The following is a 19,483-nucleotide window of genomic DNA, read 5'->3' as shown; positions in this document are numbered from 1 at the left end:
CATGAGCCGGTCTTTGGGCGCCAGGTCATCCTCTCTGGCATCCTGCTGATGCCCAGAGAGAAAACCTTCCAGGGGAAAAGACTTCGCAGACTGTCAAGTGCCTCCGGACCGATCTTAGGTGGAAAGGAATGGAAATGCCCGCAGAGTGCGGGCTGCAGTCTCCAATGCAGTTCCTTCCAGCGGGGCGCGGCAGATGCACACTGAGGGGCCTCCTGGAGAGAGAGCAAGCTGAGCAGCGAGGATGAACGCCCCCAACCCCCGCCGGATGCCCGGGGAATCCCAGCCCGCCCAGCCCGCCTGGCAAACTCCGCTTCCCGCTCGAGTCCACAGCGCGAAACCTGCACATCTGCGGCACACGCTCGTTCCCCCGGTTCTAGCCAGCGCCAGGGCAGTTGTTCCAACCGTTATATAATTCCCCGAGTCCAGGAAAGACGATCAAAAGACAGGGCTGGTGAAATACATGTCGGAGAACGAATTTTTAAAAAATCTCCCGCAAATACAAAAATCTCTCTCTCTCACACAAACTAATGCCCATATTCCCCACCACTCAGAAGCAATAACTGCTCACATTTCGACTCATCTGGAAGAGGGTACGTTTTAATTAGTCACCAAATAGCGCTTTCTCTTCCCAGAGTAAGTAAATTTGAATGCAAAGCTAAGACAACCGACTTATACCTACTTATATCTATTCCCCCCCTCCACCTCCACCCCAGATTCCGTCTTCAGGGGGTAAATTCCAGCGCCCCTGGGTTCCCCGGCTGCGCTTTCGATGCTGCAACATCTGGCCCCAATAAGCAGCATCCGGCAAAGGTTGCATCCTCGGGGCTTAAGAGCTGCACGCCCGCCCCACGCCCCAACTCCGGCGGCGCCGAGCAACTTTACAACTCAAGCTCCCGCCACGGGGGCCTATTTGCGCGACCCGTTTGGCGGAAGGATCCTGAGCGCGGGCGCGAAGCTGCGCAACCGTCTCCTCCCCTGCCGCGCCCCGGCCCCGCCCCGCCCGGGCCCCGGCCCCGCCCCGCCCGGGCCCAGGCCCCGCCCCGCCCGAGCCGGGACCCCGCCCCCCGGGGCCCAGGCCCCGCCCCGCCCCTCCCGAGGCCCGGCCCCGCCCCCCGCGCGCGCCGGCCCCGCCCCCGCCCCGCGCCCTTCTGGCCCGCAAAGAAGTCCCGGCCGGGCCGCTGCACTCCCCGCGCGCATCCGTGCGCCGCCCGAGGCTGGCCGGGCAGTCGGCCGCCATCTTGTTCTTCTCGTGGTTCCAGTGGGGAGAGCAGGAGGAAGCAGGGTGCGGGGCGGCTGGGGGGGTCCCGCCGCGGCTGCTGCCACCGCCGCCACCACCGCCTCAGTGCTCGTGGCGTGGGGGAGGAGGCGTGAGTCCCGGGCGCGAGCCGGCGGCGGCGGCGCCGCTGCGGGAGGGCCGGCGGGGGACGGCGATGGCGGATATCGACAAACTCAACATCGACAGCATCATCCAACGGCTGCTGGAAGGTGAGCGCCGAGGGTCCCCGCGGCCCGGGGGGCCTCGCCTGCCGCCCGAGCAGCGGTTGGGAGCGGGCGGGGGGCGGGGGCGGACCGCGCGCCGGGGAAGCCCCCGCCCGACCCGGGCGCCCCTCTCGGCTGCCCGGGGCCTGGGCGGGCTCCCCGCGCCCTGCTGGACGCGGGTCTGGACTTGCAGCCCGCGGCGGCCCCTTCCCCCCGGCGTCGGGCTGTCGGGGTGAGTTCCTTGTTTATTTTATTTCTTTAAGAAAATCGCAGCCCGCCCCCCGTCCCTTCCCGCGTGCGCACGGTGCCTTGAACGCTCCCACCGACCTTGCGAGGTTTAGGGCCATTGTTTTGTTTTGCTGCTTTTTTTTTTTTTGAATTTTTCTCACCCACCCACCCCTCGTTTTACAGATCAAAGGTGAATGGCACTTGACCAAGGTCGCGCGAGCTCGGAAACGCGCAGGAAGGAGAGGTGGCCCCGTGGTCACGCAAAGGTTAAGCTAGAACTGCAGTTTGGGGGTCGACCACCCCGTGGGGGGGGAGGGGAGACGACGCGGGAGGCGCCGGCACTGGACGCCTCGAGATGGGGTATGGGGGGTGGTTCTAGAGCCTGTGGACAGAGGCGAACTTCCCTGGGAAATCGGGGATCCGGGTCCGCCTCTTGTCCGGGCCACCGCATCGCGGAGAGTCGACTTGGCGCACTCTCTGCGCTCTGCCTTTTCCTCCGCCCTCGGACGTGGTGGGAACTTGCCGCGGGGGGCCCGAGCCCGGGAGGGTTGTGCTGTGTTGGGAATTCTTGTGTTTCTCATAAGCTCGGGGTCACTTCAGCCCTCCCGGGAAGCCTTTGCCGGAGGTCAGCGCACTGCACTGCAACTTGGAGAGCTTAGAGGGACAGTAAGCCCGCTGGCACCTCCGGAGTTGTCCCTCCTCCCCGGGCTGCAGCTTTATCTTAACCTTTGCGCGACCGTGGCACTCCTGTTGGGCGGGAAAGACGGGAAATTGGGGCCAGAGACGCGCTTGGTTAGTGACCTCCTTCAAGGAGCAGGCGAGGTCCAGCCTTCGCCTTGCTTAGCAGACGGTCTGATGGAACTCATGCAACATCTTGGTTTGCAAGAAGCGTTTTGGGGGGGGGGGGGAACTGGGCCACTGTCAGTGTCAGGCTAAGCCATGCTCCGCATAATTTGCCCCACTTGCCTTAGTGAGCTCAGTGTCACCTCTGCCCTGCCCCGGGGAATGCGTCAGCCAGTTTAATACTGATTTGTAAGAGTTCATCTGCAGATAGCGAGTTGTTTAGCCTTTCGGTGTAATATTAAACATGTTTTTTTTCTGGTGTTAAAAAAAACAGTCTCTGGTCTGAAGATAATAAAGGAAGAACATACAGCAAGAAACAGTTTTCCCCCTCCCCCCAACACACACACACAGCTTTATTTGCTGTCCAAAACTTAAAGGGCTGGAGCACTCGCTTTGCATGCAGGAGTCTGATTTTGGTCCCTAGCACTACAAGTTGTGCCCCCCCCCCAAAAAAAAAAGCTAACCAAGAAATACAGCAACGACTTTTTAAATTAATGCAGTAGATCATTTTAATAATTAAAGTGTTTGGGTTTTTGTTTTGGGGACACCCCTGATAGTGCTCAGGGGTTACTTCTGGCTTTCCACGCAGGAATCACTCCTGGTGGGGATCGGGGAGTTATGTGGGATGCTGGGATCGAACCCCCGGTGGCCACATGCAAGGCAAGCACCCTACCCACTGTACTGTTGCTCGGGGCCTGTCACTGATGGAGACAGTCTGTTCAGAGGCGGGGTCCTTGCTGAGCTGTGTGGGAACCTGCTCTGGTAGCGCGCTGCTCTCGAGCCTGCAGTACCTCCTCATTTGCAGTTGCAGGAGGCAGCTGGGTGGCTGTCATGGGGTGGGTGCCAGCCTTAGGTGCTTGGGACTTGGTGGGGAGGTGCAGGTGCTGCCCCTGGCCGGGCGGGTTTCGGAACCCGCTTGCAGTGGAAGCTGATGACTCAGTTCTGCCTTTGAAGCAGCAATCTGGTAATGACTTGGTTCTTCTCTGCAGTAGCATGTGGCAGTGCCAGTTGGTCCACTTGATTCGAGAGTTACTGGTCCTGAAGCGGGGAAGTGAGATTACAGGGACTCGGCTTATTTAATTCGCCATCATGGCCATTAGTATATCTTCAAAGTGGAAATGTGAAGGATAATGTCAGTTACTTTTGTAGGTAAGGAAACTGGAAAGTTGAATTCAGTAGGAGTAAGGTTAGATTCTCTGTGGGGGCGACAATTCTAGAATGAAATTTCTAGACTCAGACCCTGGAGAGAAAGATGGGGGCGGGCTGGGGGAAACCACCTGGTGGAGGAATCAGCCTTGAAACATTTTGTGTTGACACACCTTGTCAGGAACCACTTTGTAACTGTATCCCATGGCTCAATAAATAAATTGAATCCACCCCTGAATCCAAAGCTGCATACTCGGATGCGTTTATGGTTCACCTGGAGCGGAAGTCACTGTGTCTGAGGAGAACAGCTGCAAATGAGGGTCGGGTGTGGCATCTAAATGGTGTCTTGTCAAAATGGGTCGGAAGGTTAAGCATTTTTCAGTAAATTGCCATTGCATTGAAAGCAAAAGTAGTGTCTTTGCAGCTTTATCTTGTCTGCGAGGTAATGTTTGTGGCGTATAGTTTTTGTAGAGAACGCAGTTGTAGGGAGTTTTGTGTCGGAAATGTTCGCCTTTTGTTTTGATTTATTTTCTAAAATCTGTCAAATGTTAGATTATTGATTCTGTCACTGGAATGAATATGATGAGACATATTCGTGCGATTCGCCTACTTGAATGGAATCATCTTAAAACAGCAAAATTTCTGTTAACTTATTTTTTATATTGGTAGTGTTACTCTTGGTTTCTCAAGCTTTAATATAGCTGGGCTGTGTGTGTGTTGCTTTGAACAGCAGAAAGTAGTTCCTTTATCGCTCCGAACTCGTTCCACAGTACTTTCTTCTCTGTGGTCCTCACCTCTGCCTTGTGCCAGACTGGTCGAATCAGGTTCTGGTGAGGGGAAGCTGGCATTGCTAATTACCATCTTTCCAGGGTTTGTTGGTTTGTCTTTTGTGGACCTGCACGGAGTTTTTCCGCCCTGTCCTCTGCCTGTTCTGCGGGACAGTGTTGATAAGAAGGCCAACACACGTTTTCCCCGAATCTGCCTTTCCACCCGAGAGAGGAACGCTTCAGTGCCGAGCGCTTGCGTCAGTTTGTGGTGCCTGAGGACTATTTCTGTGTAATGTCTGGCACCTGGCTTTATGAGGCACGCCATCTGGAGAGTGGCATTCTTATTTGTTTGAATATTTTGGATTTCTTTGGCACTTGTCAAAATAATATGATATCTGTGCTTGGGATTTCAGGTGGTGCCTGGGAAGGTCACAGAGCCCTTGCCATTGAGGCTCCCCCCTAGGGTCTCCTGGGTCGCTGTCAGGGAGGGTTTCCATCTCTAGAGCTATGCTGTGAGCAGTTTTCTTTGCCACTAGCAGTTCCAGTAACAAGTCGGTCTTTAATGGTAACCAGGACACCATGATGAGTGTTCAGGCTACTGGAGGAGCGTGCCCTAGTCTTGGGGTTTCCAGCAGTCTTCACTTCCCTGGTTCGTGGCATTTTTCTGCGCCTTCCACAAGAGTGATGGCTGCCATGCTGGGCCCAGCATCCGACTGAGGGTCGCTGAGCCCGGAGCTTCCCGGCGGGTCTGTCTTTGGATGTTCGAATCAGACTCATGGATAATCTAAACAGGGGACATTTCGTTTTCCTTAGTGCTTCCCGTTTCATTTTCTACCTTGTGTCAGATCTTTTTTAGGGAGCAGTGATGGCCCAGTGGAGCTTGGTAATATGTCCTATAAACAGTCCTCTGGCTGGGACAAGCAGATTCTTGGTCGGGAGGGCGGCACATCCTCCTGGACATCCGAAGCGCCTCTGGGTCTGAGCCGGGAGCCTGGAGCGAGGCCCCGAACTCTCCTCCCAGCCGCAGAGAAGACGGTCCTTGTGTCAGGATTACTAGCACGGCACCCAGCGCTGGCGGGCAAAGGCCCACTCAGGTTTGCATTTGAAACTCTGAGGGCAGGGGTAGGTTTCAGTGCTGTCCTCTGCTGTGCTGATTGTAGAATACTGGCTGAAGAGGCAGTGGGCCACCTCATGCTTTGCATGCAGGAGATCTGGGTTCAGGGGTTTGGTCCCCAAACACCCCCCAAAAAGGGGGGGCAGTATCTATAGTGTTCTTGAATTGCCAAAAACAGCTTTTGAAACTTTAAGTTGCTGTGCAATTTAAGAGGAGGCTAAATTTTCACAGCTGGTAGAGCATGATCTGAAAAAGGAGCCAGGTTCTCAGCAGCGCTGCGCTTGTCCCCTGCCTGAACCCTACACCCCGCATGTGATTGTAAAGCTCAGAAGCTTTGTTGCTTAGCGGACGTATATAGTCTGGTTTGGTCTGCTGAGATGCACGCTTCTGTAGAATGAGCAGGTTAATAGCACATAGTGTGTCTATTGTTGCTACACCTGTGTCTTGGCCTCACACTGATCGTGAGCAGGCACACCTCCGAACAAGACCTCTTTGGCCCTGGTCCTCACAGACAGGTGGACCTGGGCAGCGAGCACAGTGTCCATGAGTGGTGGCCATGTGGGGAGAGCAGGGGGCAGCTGAGACTCGCAGGGGAAACAGTAACTCAGCGGGCTTCTCAAGGAGGAGCAGCTATTGGCCAGTTGGTAAATAAAAGCCAGCCTGAGTTTTTTCCAGAAAGAAAAGTCTGTTAACTCACCATGCTTTACATTCCATTCATGGCCGGGTTTCGTGCATACAGCACACTGACCTGCTCACCCGCCACCGGAGTCCACTTGATTCCTTTTTGTTTGTTTTGCTTTGGGACCGGGGATGCTCAGAAGTGACTCCTGACTCTGTGCTCAGGCATCGGTCCTGGTAGGACTTGTGGAACCAACCATGTACAGGGTCTTGGGTTGTAAGAGAGGCCACATGAAAGGCACTTGCTCCCTGTACTGTCTCTGGCACTGTGGGTTTAATTCTTGGAGCAAAGTATAAGGAGTTTTTTAAAATTCAAGACCATGTTGTCTTGTGAGCTCTCTCCTTTGGATCTAGTGTAATACTCAGGAAAAACTGGATTTGTTCCACATTAGTCTTTAAATTGTTGTCATTGGTTTTGAGTAATCTCTACGCTTTCGGATGACGAAAGTAGAATAAAAAACCAACACAACGATGAACTGTCTAAACGTGGTGATGGGAAGCGATTTGCCTGGTAACCTTGGTCAGATCTGCTGGCCTTTGTGGCAGGCCTTTGACACAGGGTGGTGTTTGTGGGCACTGCCTGCTGCCTGCACCTGGCCAGCGCCCTCTGTCGTGTCTGGGGACCTGGCAGTCCTGCGCGCCGCATAGCACCCAAATGCTGGCCACACCCTAAAGTCCACTGGGACTGGCCTGCTTGTTCCCACACGTGACTCTGGGGAAGGTGGAAACCAAAAGTTTCTTGGAGCCCTTCTGAGTCGAGGGGCGGGGGCTGGCCGGGGTGCTTGCCTTTTCCATGGGGAGTTTCTGGAGTTTCCGCTTTGTGTTGGGAGAGAGATCACTGTGGCTGCCCTCTCAGACTCCTGATGCTGTCACCTGTGACCATTTCGGGTCTTCCTCCAAGGGTCGAAAGTCTTTACCTTCCAGTGGGGGTCTTGGAATGGGGCCGCAAGTCTGTTGTTTAGGCATTTGGGGTTCAGACAGTGAATTAACCTGAGGCTACAGCACAAACTGCCTCCTCGCCCCTCTGCAGCCTCTCTCAGCAGTGCTCTCTTGGCTATATGTGTTTGCTCCTTCCCGTTTGTCATCCTTTCTTGCTTATATTTCTTAATAGCAATACTAATAATCCTGCCCTTCTACACAGTGTTTCATTTTCACGTAAAACATGTCTCTCAAGAATGCAGGGTTTTGGGGGCTGGAGCAATGTCAGTGGGGAGGGCTTTCATCTTGCATGCCGCCAACCTGGGTCTGGTCCCCAGCATCCTATAGGGTCCCCTGAACACTGCTAGGAGTGATTCCTCAGTGCAGAACCAGGAGTGACCCCTGAGCATCACTAGGTGTGACCCAAAAAGCAAAAACACACACCAGGGTTTGGGGCTTTTTGGGACAGTGAGACTTTGCCTGAGGTGATATTTCTTATTTTGCGGTGCCGAATATTGAACCAAGGCTTTCGAATATACACAGCCTCCCCTCCCTTTTCAAAATTAGTAGAAGTATTTTTTTAATCTGACATTGTGTTTCATATGTGGAGCTCGTGATGGTAGTCTCATGCCTCACCTGTCACGGTAGATGTAGTTTACTAAGTGCCCGCCCAGTGGGCCACTCGCTCCGGCAAGACTCCGCCCTCCAGCACTGCAGGGGTGACTCCCCGAAACTGGACCATGGGGTGCAGGGAATTGAACTGGGTCTCCTGCATGCACAGCAGGTGCTCAGCCCAGTAGCTGGCCCAATAATTTCTCAGAAAAAGTCTCAGATTTTTTTCTTGTAATTTTTAGTATCTAAAGTGAAGTAGTTATTATAGAGTAGATTACTGTCAAGTTAAAACTGTTGCTTTTTGTTTGATGGTTTGTTTGGTTTTGCTTTTTTCACAGAGCACCCCTGAGCTGCACCTGGCCCGAGCACTGACCCCCACCCTGGCCTGGGTAGGGGAGTATCTCTGTGAGGGCCCCCCCCCCCCCAAACAAAAGCTAAAGAAAACCCTGGCCCTTGACAAGCTGTTAGGTTTTACAATTTGATACAAAGTATTTTCCAAGATCTCAGATTTTATGATTTGATACAAAGTCTCCAAAACCAAGATTTAGTTAGCAACATTGACTTAATCTGGTGGGTTTGGGAGGTTCCTGACAATTAGTCACCATAGAGGCTTACATTTCTTGATTTAGTCCTGTCCTGTGTCTTGACTTAATTTTTAATTCAGAGAATGCCTACTTTTAGAATTCGTTTTTTATTTGGGGTGGTGGGGGGCATGCCCTGTGATGCTCAAGGGTTACTCCTAGAGGTGCTTGGGGCCCATTTGGCTGTCAGTCTGTTGTAATAAACCCAAACCATTTCCTCATTTCCTTCCGCCTGCCTGTGTGGACCAGAGGTGCCCAGGTGCCCTTGGCTGCTGGGTGGCGGGCTGCGATGAGGGCACTTGGGTGGTGCCCGCCCACTTTGGGCTATGCTTGCTTTCTCGTCTAGGAAACCCTTGGCTTAATTCCTTTCCTCCAGCGCATGCCATCATCCTTGGAATACAGGCCTGCTAATACAGGGGCAGGTAATTTCCAAGGCACCATCTGCAGGAACTGACAATATGTTAATGAGATTTTTTTTTAACCGTGTAATTTGGGGGCTGAAGATAGTACAGCAGGGGGAAAGCTTGCCTTGCAGGTGGCCAGCCTAACCCGGGTTCACTCCCACAGCACCCCAAATGGTCCCTCGAGTCCTTCCAGGCAAGATCTCTGAGCACAGAATCAAGCACAAACCCTGAGCACTGCTGGGTATAGTCCCCAAACCCATTTAAAAAAATGCTTTTCATAGATTAAATCAGGGCTCCTCAAGGAGATGACAGCCGTGCTCCTCTGGAGGATGCTTTTGGCATTTCTCATCTCCCTTCTGAAACAAGGCGTTCTTAGGGGCGTCTCGGTGATGCGGCAGCCTCTGAACTCGGCCTCACAGCTGCAGATCTGCTCCCGAGACTGCGAAAGCCTGCTGGGCCGGGGAGGGCGCGAGTGGGAGGCCTCTCTCCAGACCGACAGCCTCTGGGCTAAGTTACCTGTATAAGTAAATGAGCTGAAATTCTAAGTAGGTGTTAAAACCTTTTTTTTGGGGGGGGGGGTGTCAGGGAGATCACTCAAAGATACGGAGCAAATGCTGCACACGTAGAAGGCCTGGGTTTGCTTCAGCATCCATGGTCCCCTGAGCACTCCACCAGGAGTAAGCCCTGAACACTGTCGGGTGTGGTACCCCTTCTCCCCAAACACCAAATAAAAGCCCTTGTTACGTGTCTTGAAAAATTAAGCCAGATCGAAAACTACTGTCCCCCTCTCATCCCCTGCAACTAGAACCATTTGTTGGATACTTTTTTTGGGGGGGGCGGGGGGGTGTCACACCTGGCGATGCACAGGGGTTACTCCTGGCTCTGCACTCAGGAGTTACTCCTGGCGGTGCTCAGGGGACCATATGGGATGCTGGGAATCGAACTCAGGTCGGCCGCGTGCAAGGCAAACGCCCTACCCAAGGCAAGCACCCTACCCGCTGTGCTATCTCTCCAGCCCCTGTCGGATACTTTTTAATCTTCACCAGAAATCACCTTCTGAGTCATTTGACTAATGGAGTTTTCATCCCTTGCAGTGAGGGGGGCCAAGCCTGGGAAGAATGTCCAGCTTCAGGAGAGTGAAATCAGAGGACTGTGCCTGAAGTCCCGCGAGATCTTCCTCAGCCAGCCCATCCTACTTGAACTTGAAGCACCGCTCAAGATATGTGGTGAGTGGGACCCATTGAGCACACGAGCCAGGCCATTCCCACAGCTCCTTGTGACTTTAGAATAAATACGCCAGTGGACTTGGTTTGTTTAGATAAACTTCAAATGCTCTGAAAAATTACTTTGTGGCGGGGCTAGAGTGATAGCACAGTGGGTAGGGCGTTTGCCTTGCATGCGGCAGATCCGGGTATGATTCCCAGCATCCCATATGGTCCCCTGAGCACTGCCAGGAGTAATTCCTGAGTGCAGAGCCAGAAGTAACCCCTGTGCATTGCCAGGTGTGACCCAAAAATCAGTCAGTTAATAAAATTAATTTGTTACCAAAAATTACTTTGTCACAGGAATACAAACAGGAGAAAGGATGAATGCAACAGTGTGGCGATCTAAGAAAGGGTCCTCTCAGCACGAATCAGGCTTTGCCCCAAAGAGATCTTCTGCCCTTTTATAACTATGCGTGATAGATGCAGAAACCCTGTGTAGTCTCTAAACTTTGAGGGATGCTATTAATGTTCCAGCGTATCTGGCGTTTTCTGGCAGGAGGAAATGAAACGCAGTCTCAGGGCAGGTGTGGGTCAGCCTTTGCTCAGTCAAGGGCGGCTGCTCGGCTGCTCTGCGGCCCTGCGGCCTGAATGGAAATCCCAGATAGTTGGCAAGAAGCCCTTCTTTGGCATTTGAATACTTTCCACAAAATAAATTCTTAATTAGTAAGGTTTTGCGTGAAATTCTGGACATAGACACAGACTTAAATATTTTATTATGCCCAATTAAACCAGACCTGGTGCCCGGCTGGGAACTAGTTGCTGTCAGGCCCTTGTGTTGTACGTTTAAGGGGCATCACCTGAAGCCTCATGTCTGGGCAGAGCTGTGCTGGCGAAGGCGCTAACGGAATCTTTGCTTTCAGGTGATATCCACGGGCAGTACTATGATTTGCTTCGGCTTTTCGAGTATGGTGGTTTTCCTCCAGAGAGCAACTACCTGTTTCTTGGGGACTATGTGGACAGGGGGAAGCAGTCGCTGGAGACTATCTGCCTCTTACTGGCTTACAAAATCAAATATCCCGAGAATTTTTTTCTTCTCAGAGGGAACCATGAATGTGCCAGCATCAATAGGATTTATGGATTTTATGATGAATGTAAGTACTGTTCTGTATCTAGGGGAGAGGGCTTGAAGTTGGGGTGTGGTTTAGAGGTTAGACGCCAGTGTCGAATCTCATATTTTTTATGCCATTGACTTGTTGAGGCTCAGTGTTGGCATCCTTGGTGCCCTGCTTCTGAGCCTGGCCAGAGCGAGCGGTATGATGGGCGCTTGCTCTCAGGCTGGTCACTGAATGTTCGCAGATGCCTGACTTCTTGGTGCAGTTCTGGGTACTGGCGCCATTTAATGGCTTGTTGAGATTCCCTTCTTCAAAACTTCTTTTTAAAGTAGTTCAATGATTTTTGATAAATCTGTAAAACAGCCCAGGCCGGCACTGATCTGCTTTCTATGTATAGATGTTTGTAGACACTTCATGGGAATGGAACCTCGGAATATCTTTTTGTTTAAAATTTGTAGTGCTGGGGCATTTTAACTTTATGTTTTCCTTTTTTGTGGCCCATTTTGAATTGGGTACTTGATAGTGCACTGGATAATTGACAGAAATAAGCCTTACTGCCTTGAAAATATGTTTGGTACAGGTTATTGTGTTTTCAAAACAACTATATAAAGAAAAAGATTTGAATCCTTCTGTCTCCGTTCTTAGTATTTCTACAAGAAAAGGTTCCATCCGAGAAGAGGGTGGTTGTAGTTGGAGACTGGGAGAGCCCGACCAGGCCCCGCCTGGCGTCTCAGGGAGGGTTCTCGGACCCTTTCTAACTAACCCTGTTTAAGTGCGCCCCTAGGAAGGTCACAAGGACAGGCCTCTCTCCTGCTGCTGTCTTGAGCCCCCTCGGAGAAGTGAGGTGGGTGGGGTCATCAGGGAGAGGAATCGGTCTTCTGAACTGTGGCCAGGCCGAGAACCTAGTAAGACAGATGCTGGGCCCAGAAAAGGTTCTTTGGGGGACCAGAGCTAGTGCCGTGGGTGGGGTACTTGCCTTGCATGTGGCCAAGCCGAGTTTGGTCCCGGGCAGTGCAAAGGGTCCCTGAGCACCACCAAGAGGAATTGTTGAAGACCACAGTTGAGTGTTACTTGTTTTCATACTTCGTAGCCATCAAGACACATTTTGCCTCAAGACTCTTGCACTCTGAAGGTTCAGGCTTAGGTAGCTTTTGTTAGTTTGCACACTTCTGTAAAAAGACCAGTGATGATGATGCTGGAATTTTAACTAAAGTTAAATATAAATTAATTTAAACTTTGAGGTTTAGTTTTTAAGATGAAAACTACAGGTCCAGAGTGCTGGCTAGTCTAACGGCCCCGGCATATCGTTTGTTCCCTCACACCCCGCCAGCTGTGGTCCCTGAGCACAGACAGATGTGGCCTGAAAGCCAAAAATAAAATGGAAAATACACTCCCATGAACCATTATTCAGAGCCAGACTTCAGTAGGAAATGGAAACGGATGCAAAGCATTTCTATAAATGAAGTTACCTGGGCCGCAGTGATAGCCCAGCACGGAGCTGACCGGGGTTCAATCCCTGGCATCCCATATGGTCCCCTGAGCATTGCTGGGCGTGACCCAAAAAGTAAAATAAATGAGTGAATAAAGTTGACTGGCCCTGTGGCTGGGGAGAGTCATGGCCTCCGCAGGGCCGCCCCTCTGGTCCCTGAGTGTGGCCCCAAAACCAAAAGAATCAGAAGATCCGGGTCTTGTTTCTTGGGCGATTGGAATTGGCGATGGTGACTGTGCGCTAGTTACCTTCTAGTCCCTGTAGAAAGGACTTCTGTCAAGCTTCTGAACCCTCTAGCAGGGACAGGGAGAGTTCTCAGCTTCCAAGAAACATTAAGCAAGTGGCAGAAGTAAGCTAAGCCGTGAGCTGTTTGTGTAGGACAGACCCCAGTTCTCTGCAGCAGGAAGGGCCAGATGTGTCGGATTCGTGCCCCTGTCCGGCCCCTGTGCTGACTGCCCAGTTAACAGCTCGCTTTGCTGCCGGGGGAGAGGGCAGGAGGCCAGACACCCTGATACGAGGGCCATCCCCGTCCTTTCACAGGTCAATACTGGCAAGTGTGGCATGCAAGGCAAACGCCCTACCCTGCTCTGCTGTGCTAACGCTTCAGCCCCAGCCACTCCGATTCTTACGGAACTGTCACAGGAAAACTACTTTGTGTTCAAAACCCAATTCCCAAGCTTGCCAGTATTGACCTGTGAAAGGACTGAGGGTCCCCCCCCAAGCACCGCCGGGAGTAATTCCTGAGTGCAGAGCCAGGGGTAACCCCTGAGCATTATTATGTGTGACCCAAAAAGCAAAGATAATCGGAATGGGTCAGAGCCATAGTACAGCACATAAGGCTTTGGCCTTACATGCAGCCAACCCGGGTTCGATTCCTGGCATCACAGATGGTCCTCTGAGCCTGGACACAGGCTGACTCAGGAAAACAAGGGAACACTGGGCATTTGTGCATTGTTATCCTGGGGGACCAACAGGGGGCAGTATAGTTCCCTGTGGCTGTTGGCCTCCTGTTTGCATAATTACAGCTGGAGAGTACCTGGGGCCCGGCAGTCATTGAGCCATTGAGCCATTGAGCGTGATGGGTGCTAATCTGAGCCTTCCTCAGAAGGAAGAGGCTACTTACTGCACATGTGTGAGTTGTTCATAATTCCTTTTTTTTTTTATTTTAAGAAAGGAATAACTGGTTGTTTGAAAATGGACAAAACAGTAGATTCCAGAGCTGCTCTGCCAGGCTGTTTCTGTGTAATGGTGTTCCTCAATCTGCCGGGATTCCAGTTTCAGATTTCTGTGGGATTTTTAGGTTTTAAAATTGCTCGTGGAGATTGAAATTGTTGTTTACAGATTGAACTCTGAGTGACGCGAGAAGCGTAGCTCTGCATCCGTCACGAGGGTCTGGACGGTAACCTGAGAGGTTGCCCAGTGGCGAAGCCCCTACCTAGCTGTAGAGGCTCACCCCATGTCGCTGCCCAGGGACCCGGCGCTGCCAACTAGCTCAGCAGCTGGCTCTCAGCCTGGGCCCTGATTTTTGAAAGGAAAGGGTGAAGGGGCCAGCGGAGATGGCCCAGAGGGGTCGTGCACGTGCTCCGTGGCGGGAACCTCAATTTGATCTCCAGCACCACGTGCGGGAGAGGGAGAGGCGAGTTCTCCTGAGATGGAATCTGCAGAACAATTCCTCGGTTTCTATTTTTAAAAATCCACCCTAAAATTTTACAGGCAAAAGAAGATACAACATTAAACTATGGAAAACTTTCACAGATTGCTTTAACTGTTTACCGATAGCCGCCATCGTGGATGAGAAGATATTCTGCTGTCATGGAGGTATGTGGCGCGGGGGACGGCATGGTGTGTGGCCACGGGGCCCCTTCGGCATGGTCGGGATCTTTGGCTCGAAGTCTGGTACAAGCAGTGGGAAATTCTAGATGGTGGATGTGATTGGAAAACAGAAGTGGGGCGGGAGAGAGTTCTGCAGGAAGGCACTTGCTTTGCACACTGCCGGCCTGGGCTACGGCCCCTGAGTGTCAGGTTAAGGCTGCGCACCTCTGAGTGTGCCCGCCACCGAAGAAGTGGGGAAAAGAAAGAAAGTGGAGCCGAGTTTTTCAAATCTGAAATTAAACGACCATGAGATCCAGCATGGTGTGCTTGACCGAAGTCCTGACCCACTGCCTTCCCTCGGGGACTCGGGCTCCGGCAGAGCTGAGCGTGTGGCGTTGGAACGCACACGGTCCCTGTGTCAGCCTGGCTAGTCCCCGTCTTCATGCTGGTCATTCAGAGTGGAAACGACATCAAGTGTCTCTCCTGTTCATTGTCATTAATGGGGACGCACTCTGGGGATGGGGCCGTTCCTGTCTGGAATTTGAATGTGTCGGGCTCAGTGTGTTGATCCAACTATCTCTATCTGCTGTGACTGTCAGGTTTGTACGTGAATACGTTCCAACTGTTTTTCTAGTTGAGGATTTGCTGTTGCACCCGCACGCTGGGGGTCGGACAAGGTGGGAGCTGCACCCTGCAGTGCTGGGGGGACATTAGTGCCAAGGATTAAATCCAAGCTTCCTACGTGCAGAGCTTGTGTTGGGCCTTTTGTGTTGTCTGTGGCCCTGGGGGGTGAGGGGTGGGCCCTACCCGAGGTGCTGGTGCCCGCTGAGCTGGCAGAACCTTGCCGAGTCTTTAGGCCTTGATGTAACCTTTGGCTCTTAGAAACCAAGGAAATTAAGTAACATTTTCTTTTTCAAAATGGATTTTTTTCTGCCCTTCTCCTAGGTTTATCACCAGATCTTCAATCTATGGAGCAGATACGGCGAATTATGCGACCAACTGATGTACCAGATCAAGGTCTTCTTTGTGATCTTTTGTGGTCTGACCCCGATAAAGATGTCTTAGGCTGGGGTGAAAATGACAGAGGAGTGTCCTTCACATTTGGTGCAGAAGTGGTTGCAAAATTTCTCCATAAGCATGATTTGGATCTTATATGTAGAGCCCATCAGGTATTGATTTTGAATTTTACATGTACACTTTAGAGCATGTGTGTGAGCAGATTCTCCTTGTTAGTTTGGTGGGTAGGTATTGCTGGTTCATACAGAATGTCTCTGAGTGACCTCAAGGCTGGCAGGCTCGGTGGGGAGCGGAGGTGTGGTTTACTGGCCTAAAGCGTGCACCTATTTATACTGAAAACATTTTTCTCCAAGGTGGTTGAAGATGGGTATGAATTTTTTGCCAAGAGGCAGTTGGTCACACTGTTTTCCGCACCCAATTATTGTGGAGAGTTTGACAATGCCGGCGCCATGATGAGTGTGGACGAGACGCTAATGTGCTCATTTCAGGTAACAACGCCTTTCCTGTTGCTTCCATATGCTGATTGGATAGTTTTCAGGCTGTTTTTGTTTTCCCTGAGTGTTTGTCCAAGTTAATGAGTAGATCCCTTTTATTTAATTTAAGTAGATCCCTTTTAAAAGAAGACTGTTTGGGGGCTGGAGAGATAGCACAGCAGGTAGGGCATTTGCCTTGCATGCGGCCGACCCAGGTTCGATTCCCAGCATCCCATATCGTCCCCTGAGCACTGCCAGGAGTGATTCCTGAGTGCAGAGCCAGGAGTAACCTCTGTACATCGCCAGGTGTGACCCAAAAAGAAAAGAGGGGGGAAAAAGACAGTTTTGCTGGAAACTCCCTCAGTGTTGAATTTCTGTTTCCTCTTGATTAAAATGGGTAAATACACAGATACCTTCTGTTTTCTTGGCTCCTTTACTACTGATCTGCTTGTGTCTGCAATGCAGAAGCTGTGTGCACTGTGTGATAGCTTCTCTCTCCCTCTGTTTTCCTCCTGTCTGTAAAGCCTTCCTGATACACCGTGACATGTCTGGCCTTCACTGGCTACAATAGCATTATTTTCACATCTGCTCTAATCCTTTCCTCTTGATTTAGGATTAAACTTCCTTGGCTCCAAAGCGGCTCTGCCCTAAATTTAGCCACTAAAGACATGTGGCAACCATGAATAAGAGAATTAAAACTTCTGGAGCCAGAGGAATAGTAAAAAGGGGAGAGTGTTTTCCTTGCCCACCTGGATTTGATCCCCATATGATTCCTGAGCACTGCCAGGAGTAGTTCCTGAGTGCAGAGCCAGGAGTAACCCCTGAGCCTCTCAGGTGTGGCCCAAAATCAAAGAGGGGCGGGACTTCTTTGGAGACTGAAGTAATAGTACAGTGAGTAGCACATTTGCCTTGCATGAGGCCAACCTGGCTTCGGTCCCAAGTATCATGTATGGTCCCCTGAGCCCACCAGGAATGATCCCTTAGAAAAGAGCCAGGAGTAAGTTCCAAGAACCACCTGGTGTGAGCCAAAAACAAAAACTCCTTTTTAAAACACTTGGCCTGGGGCTGTAGTGATAGCACAGCGGGGTAGGGCGTTTGCCTTGCACGCGGCCGACCCGGGTTCGATTTCCAGCATCCCACGTGGTCCCCTGAGCACTGCCAGGAGTAATTCCTGAGTGCAAAGCCAGGAGTAACCCCTGAGCATTGCCGGGTGTGACCCAAGAAGGAAAAAAAAAATAATAAAACATTTGGCCAATTACTGGAGAGAATTTGCTCCCTGAGATTATGAGAGGGTGATTAGGGGCTGTGGGAATTGTGGCTTTAGAGAGCTTCCCACCTCAGGTCGGGGGACAGCAAGAGGGGGTGAAAGGCAAGCCAGCTGTGAGCCCTGCGGGTCCCCCAGACGGCACAGGCTGTGGCCACACCCCTTCTGCCACTAACAGGAGCGTTTCCCCTGCAGTGTTGGAAAGAGTAGCCTAAAGAGGCACTAAGGTGTCACTCAAAATTGTCTGTACAAAGGCAAAGGAGTTTGCTCAAAGTTTGTGCTTGTCCCTGTCCATAGCATTCATTACCCAGATTCTGAGTCTGTTTAGTTCATTTGCTAGAGGGTCTTTCAGAGTTTGGGGCAATTTTTAGATAGAAGCTTTTTTGCACGAAGTATTTGCATGAGATGTAAGGAATCTTAAGGTTTGGGGTTGCGTGCGTTTCCTAAAGTGCATTGCTTTTGCATCTTTGCAGATATTAAAGCCTGCAGAGAAAAAGAAACCGAATGCCACGAGACCTGTAACACCTCCACGGGGTATGATCACAAAGCAGGCCAAGAAATAGATGTCATTTGACACTGCCTAGCGGGGACTTGTAACATAGAGTGTATAACCTTCATTTTCAAAACTGTAATGTGCATTGGTCAGCTTGCTCAATAGTGTGTCTGTGGAGCGCGCCCACCCTTCCATTTTTGTCTTAATGAATCCATTTGCTGGTTGTAACAGCAAATGAAAGACTCTACAATTCCACCAAGTATTTTGTTCTGTTTTTTAATTCTCGATTCCTTTTGCAAACAATTTTAATCATGGTGTTAATGCTGTACATCCCGGACAGTTATCCTTCCCGGGGGGTCGTTGTACAATTGATCTTTTTTTAATTCAGGAAAAAGAAAACAACATAAATAATGTAAGAGCTCATTTTCTTTAGGACATAAACAGAGCCCTAGGGTGCTCGGTATGTACATGTTATTGTCATATAATACATATCTGTTGATACAAGCCACTGTGAACATTTTTTTTAATTTTGTTTCAAAGGGATTGCTTTTTTTTCTCTCATTGTCTTACATGTAAAAACTATAGTTTTTATAGCTGTCAACATTAGGAGTAACTTTTCGACCTTGCCAGCATCACTGGTATGTATATTTAATTAAAGCACACTTCCCCCTACTATATAAAAGACAATTAAAGCCATTATTTTAAATGTTTGTGACTCTTTCCTAAAGCCAAAGTTTCTGTTGGAAAACACTGAAACACCCGAAGTAGAAGGTGACCTGGGTCTGTCCACAGCGGCCTCCTCGGGACTCAAACAGCGATTAGTAACTTAGTGCTAGTTAAGCTATTAATGATCAGACTTAATAACATTTTGTACAATTCCCATATAGTCTATTCACTAAGTAATCTTTTTACAGTTACGTCAGGCCTGAACCCGACCATTCAGAAAGCTTCAAATTATAGAAACAATACTGTTCTATACGAGTGACCGGTTATGCTTTCTAAGGCCACATTCTTTATTCTGCGGTGAAGTTGAGGCTTATAACTCAAAACAAAGGAACTCACTCTCTACCAGTTTATACAGAATTCACAGTATGACTTTTTTTTAAACTAAGACCTGTTAAAAAGAAATCTGTTTCAACAGATGATCGTGTACAATACCATGTGATGGAAATGAATATCAGACTTATTAAATGACGAACTTGGTAAACCCTCTGGTGTCTGTTTATCAGCTCAGTACCCACAGGAGACTGTTGGTGGCTTACTGGATAGATTCTAATGAATAAATTGCTCTGGAAACCACAGTGATGCTGTTTGGATTTGTCTTCCTTCCAGTGTTCTGTTCTCAGGCGAGGATTAGAACACGAGCATTCGGAGTTTTTGTTCTGGCCCGCACCGAGGGCGCTTCTGCAGTGGAGGGATCGGGTCACAGCATGCTCCCTTGTACTCGGAGAGCTCAGACATCATTCAGGTCCAGAATCTTCTCGCTTGGGTTCAGTCAAACTGGATTCACTTCTAGGGTTGCTTTATTATTCTCATTTCACCAGCATTTTCTTGAACATTCTTTTCTTTGATCTCTTCGTCCTTAATCTCGAGCACAGTGTTGTTGTTAATTGGTGACGGGTGTGTCCGGTGTATATTAATCTCTCAAAGCCCATCAGAAGAGGGTGAAGACATTGCTTGTCTTTTGGAAAGCCGTTTCTGCATCAAGATCTGCCCTCCTGGGTGCTGTTGGGCACTGCGCAGGCACGCAGAGCAGTGTGGCTGCATTAACAAGCCCTGGCCGGGGGCCTCAGGCGCAACTCGGACCTCGGCTCTCCAGGAGGAAGGAAGCACATCCCTCGTGGCTTC

At 50.6% G+C, this 19,483-nt stretch overlaps 1 protein-coding gene across 1 annotated transcript; it reads left to right on the top strand.

Moving 5' to 3' along the window:
* The first annotated feature begins 1,249 nt into the window (after nucleotides 1–1,249).
* PPP1CC (protein phosphatase 1 catalytic subunit gamma) lies at nucleotides 1,250–18,936 on the top strand. Its single transcript, XM_056107234.1, has 7 exons — nucleotides 1,250–1,485; nucleotides 9,865–9,996; nucleotides 10,896–11,126; nucleotides 14,290–14,394; nucleotides 15,334–15,557; nucleotides 15,759–15,893; nucleotides 17,616–18,936. The coding sequence occupies exons 1-7, from the start codon at nucleotides 1,431–1,433 to the stop codon at nucleotides 17,703–17,705; spliced, it is 972 nt and encodes a 323-aa protein (XP_055963209.1). The 5' UTR covers nucleotides 1,250–1,430; the 3' UTR covers nucleotides 17,706–18,936.
* The last annotated feature ends 547 nt before the right edge of the window (nucleotides 18,937–19,483 follow it).

This window comes from Sorex fumeus, unplaced genomic scaffold (genome assembly GCF_029834395.1).
Source record: "Sorex fumeus unplaced genomic scaffold, SorFum_2.1 ptg000155l, whole genome shotgun sequence".
In the NCBI taxonomy this organism is placed as follows: Eukaryota; Metazoa; Chordata; class Mammalia; order Eulipotyphla; family Soricidae; genus Sorex; species Sorex fumeus.
This window is presented reverse-complemented; position numbering and strand designations above follow the sequence as displayed.

What these genes read in the sequence shown, in the direction of transcription:
- PPP1CC (XM_056107234.1), top strand. Translation starts at nt 1,431, where the DNA reads ATGGCGGATATCGACAAACTCAACATCGACAGCATCATCCAACGGCTG. An exon ending in AGCACCGCTCAAGATATGTG is followed by an intron (nt 9,997 to 10,895) that starts GTGAGTGGGACC and finishes CTTTGCTTTCAG; the next exon opens with GTGATATCCACGGGCAGTAC. An exon ending in CGCTAATGTGCTCATTTCAG is followed by an intron (nt 15,894 to 17,615) that starts GTAACAACGCCT and finishes GCATCTTTGCAG; the next exon opens with ATATTAAAGCCTGCAGAGAA.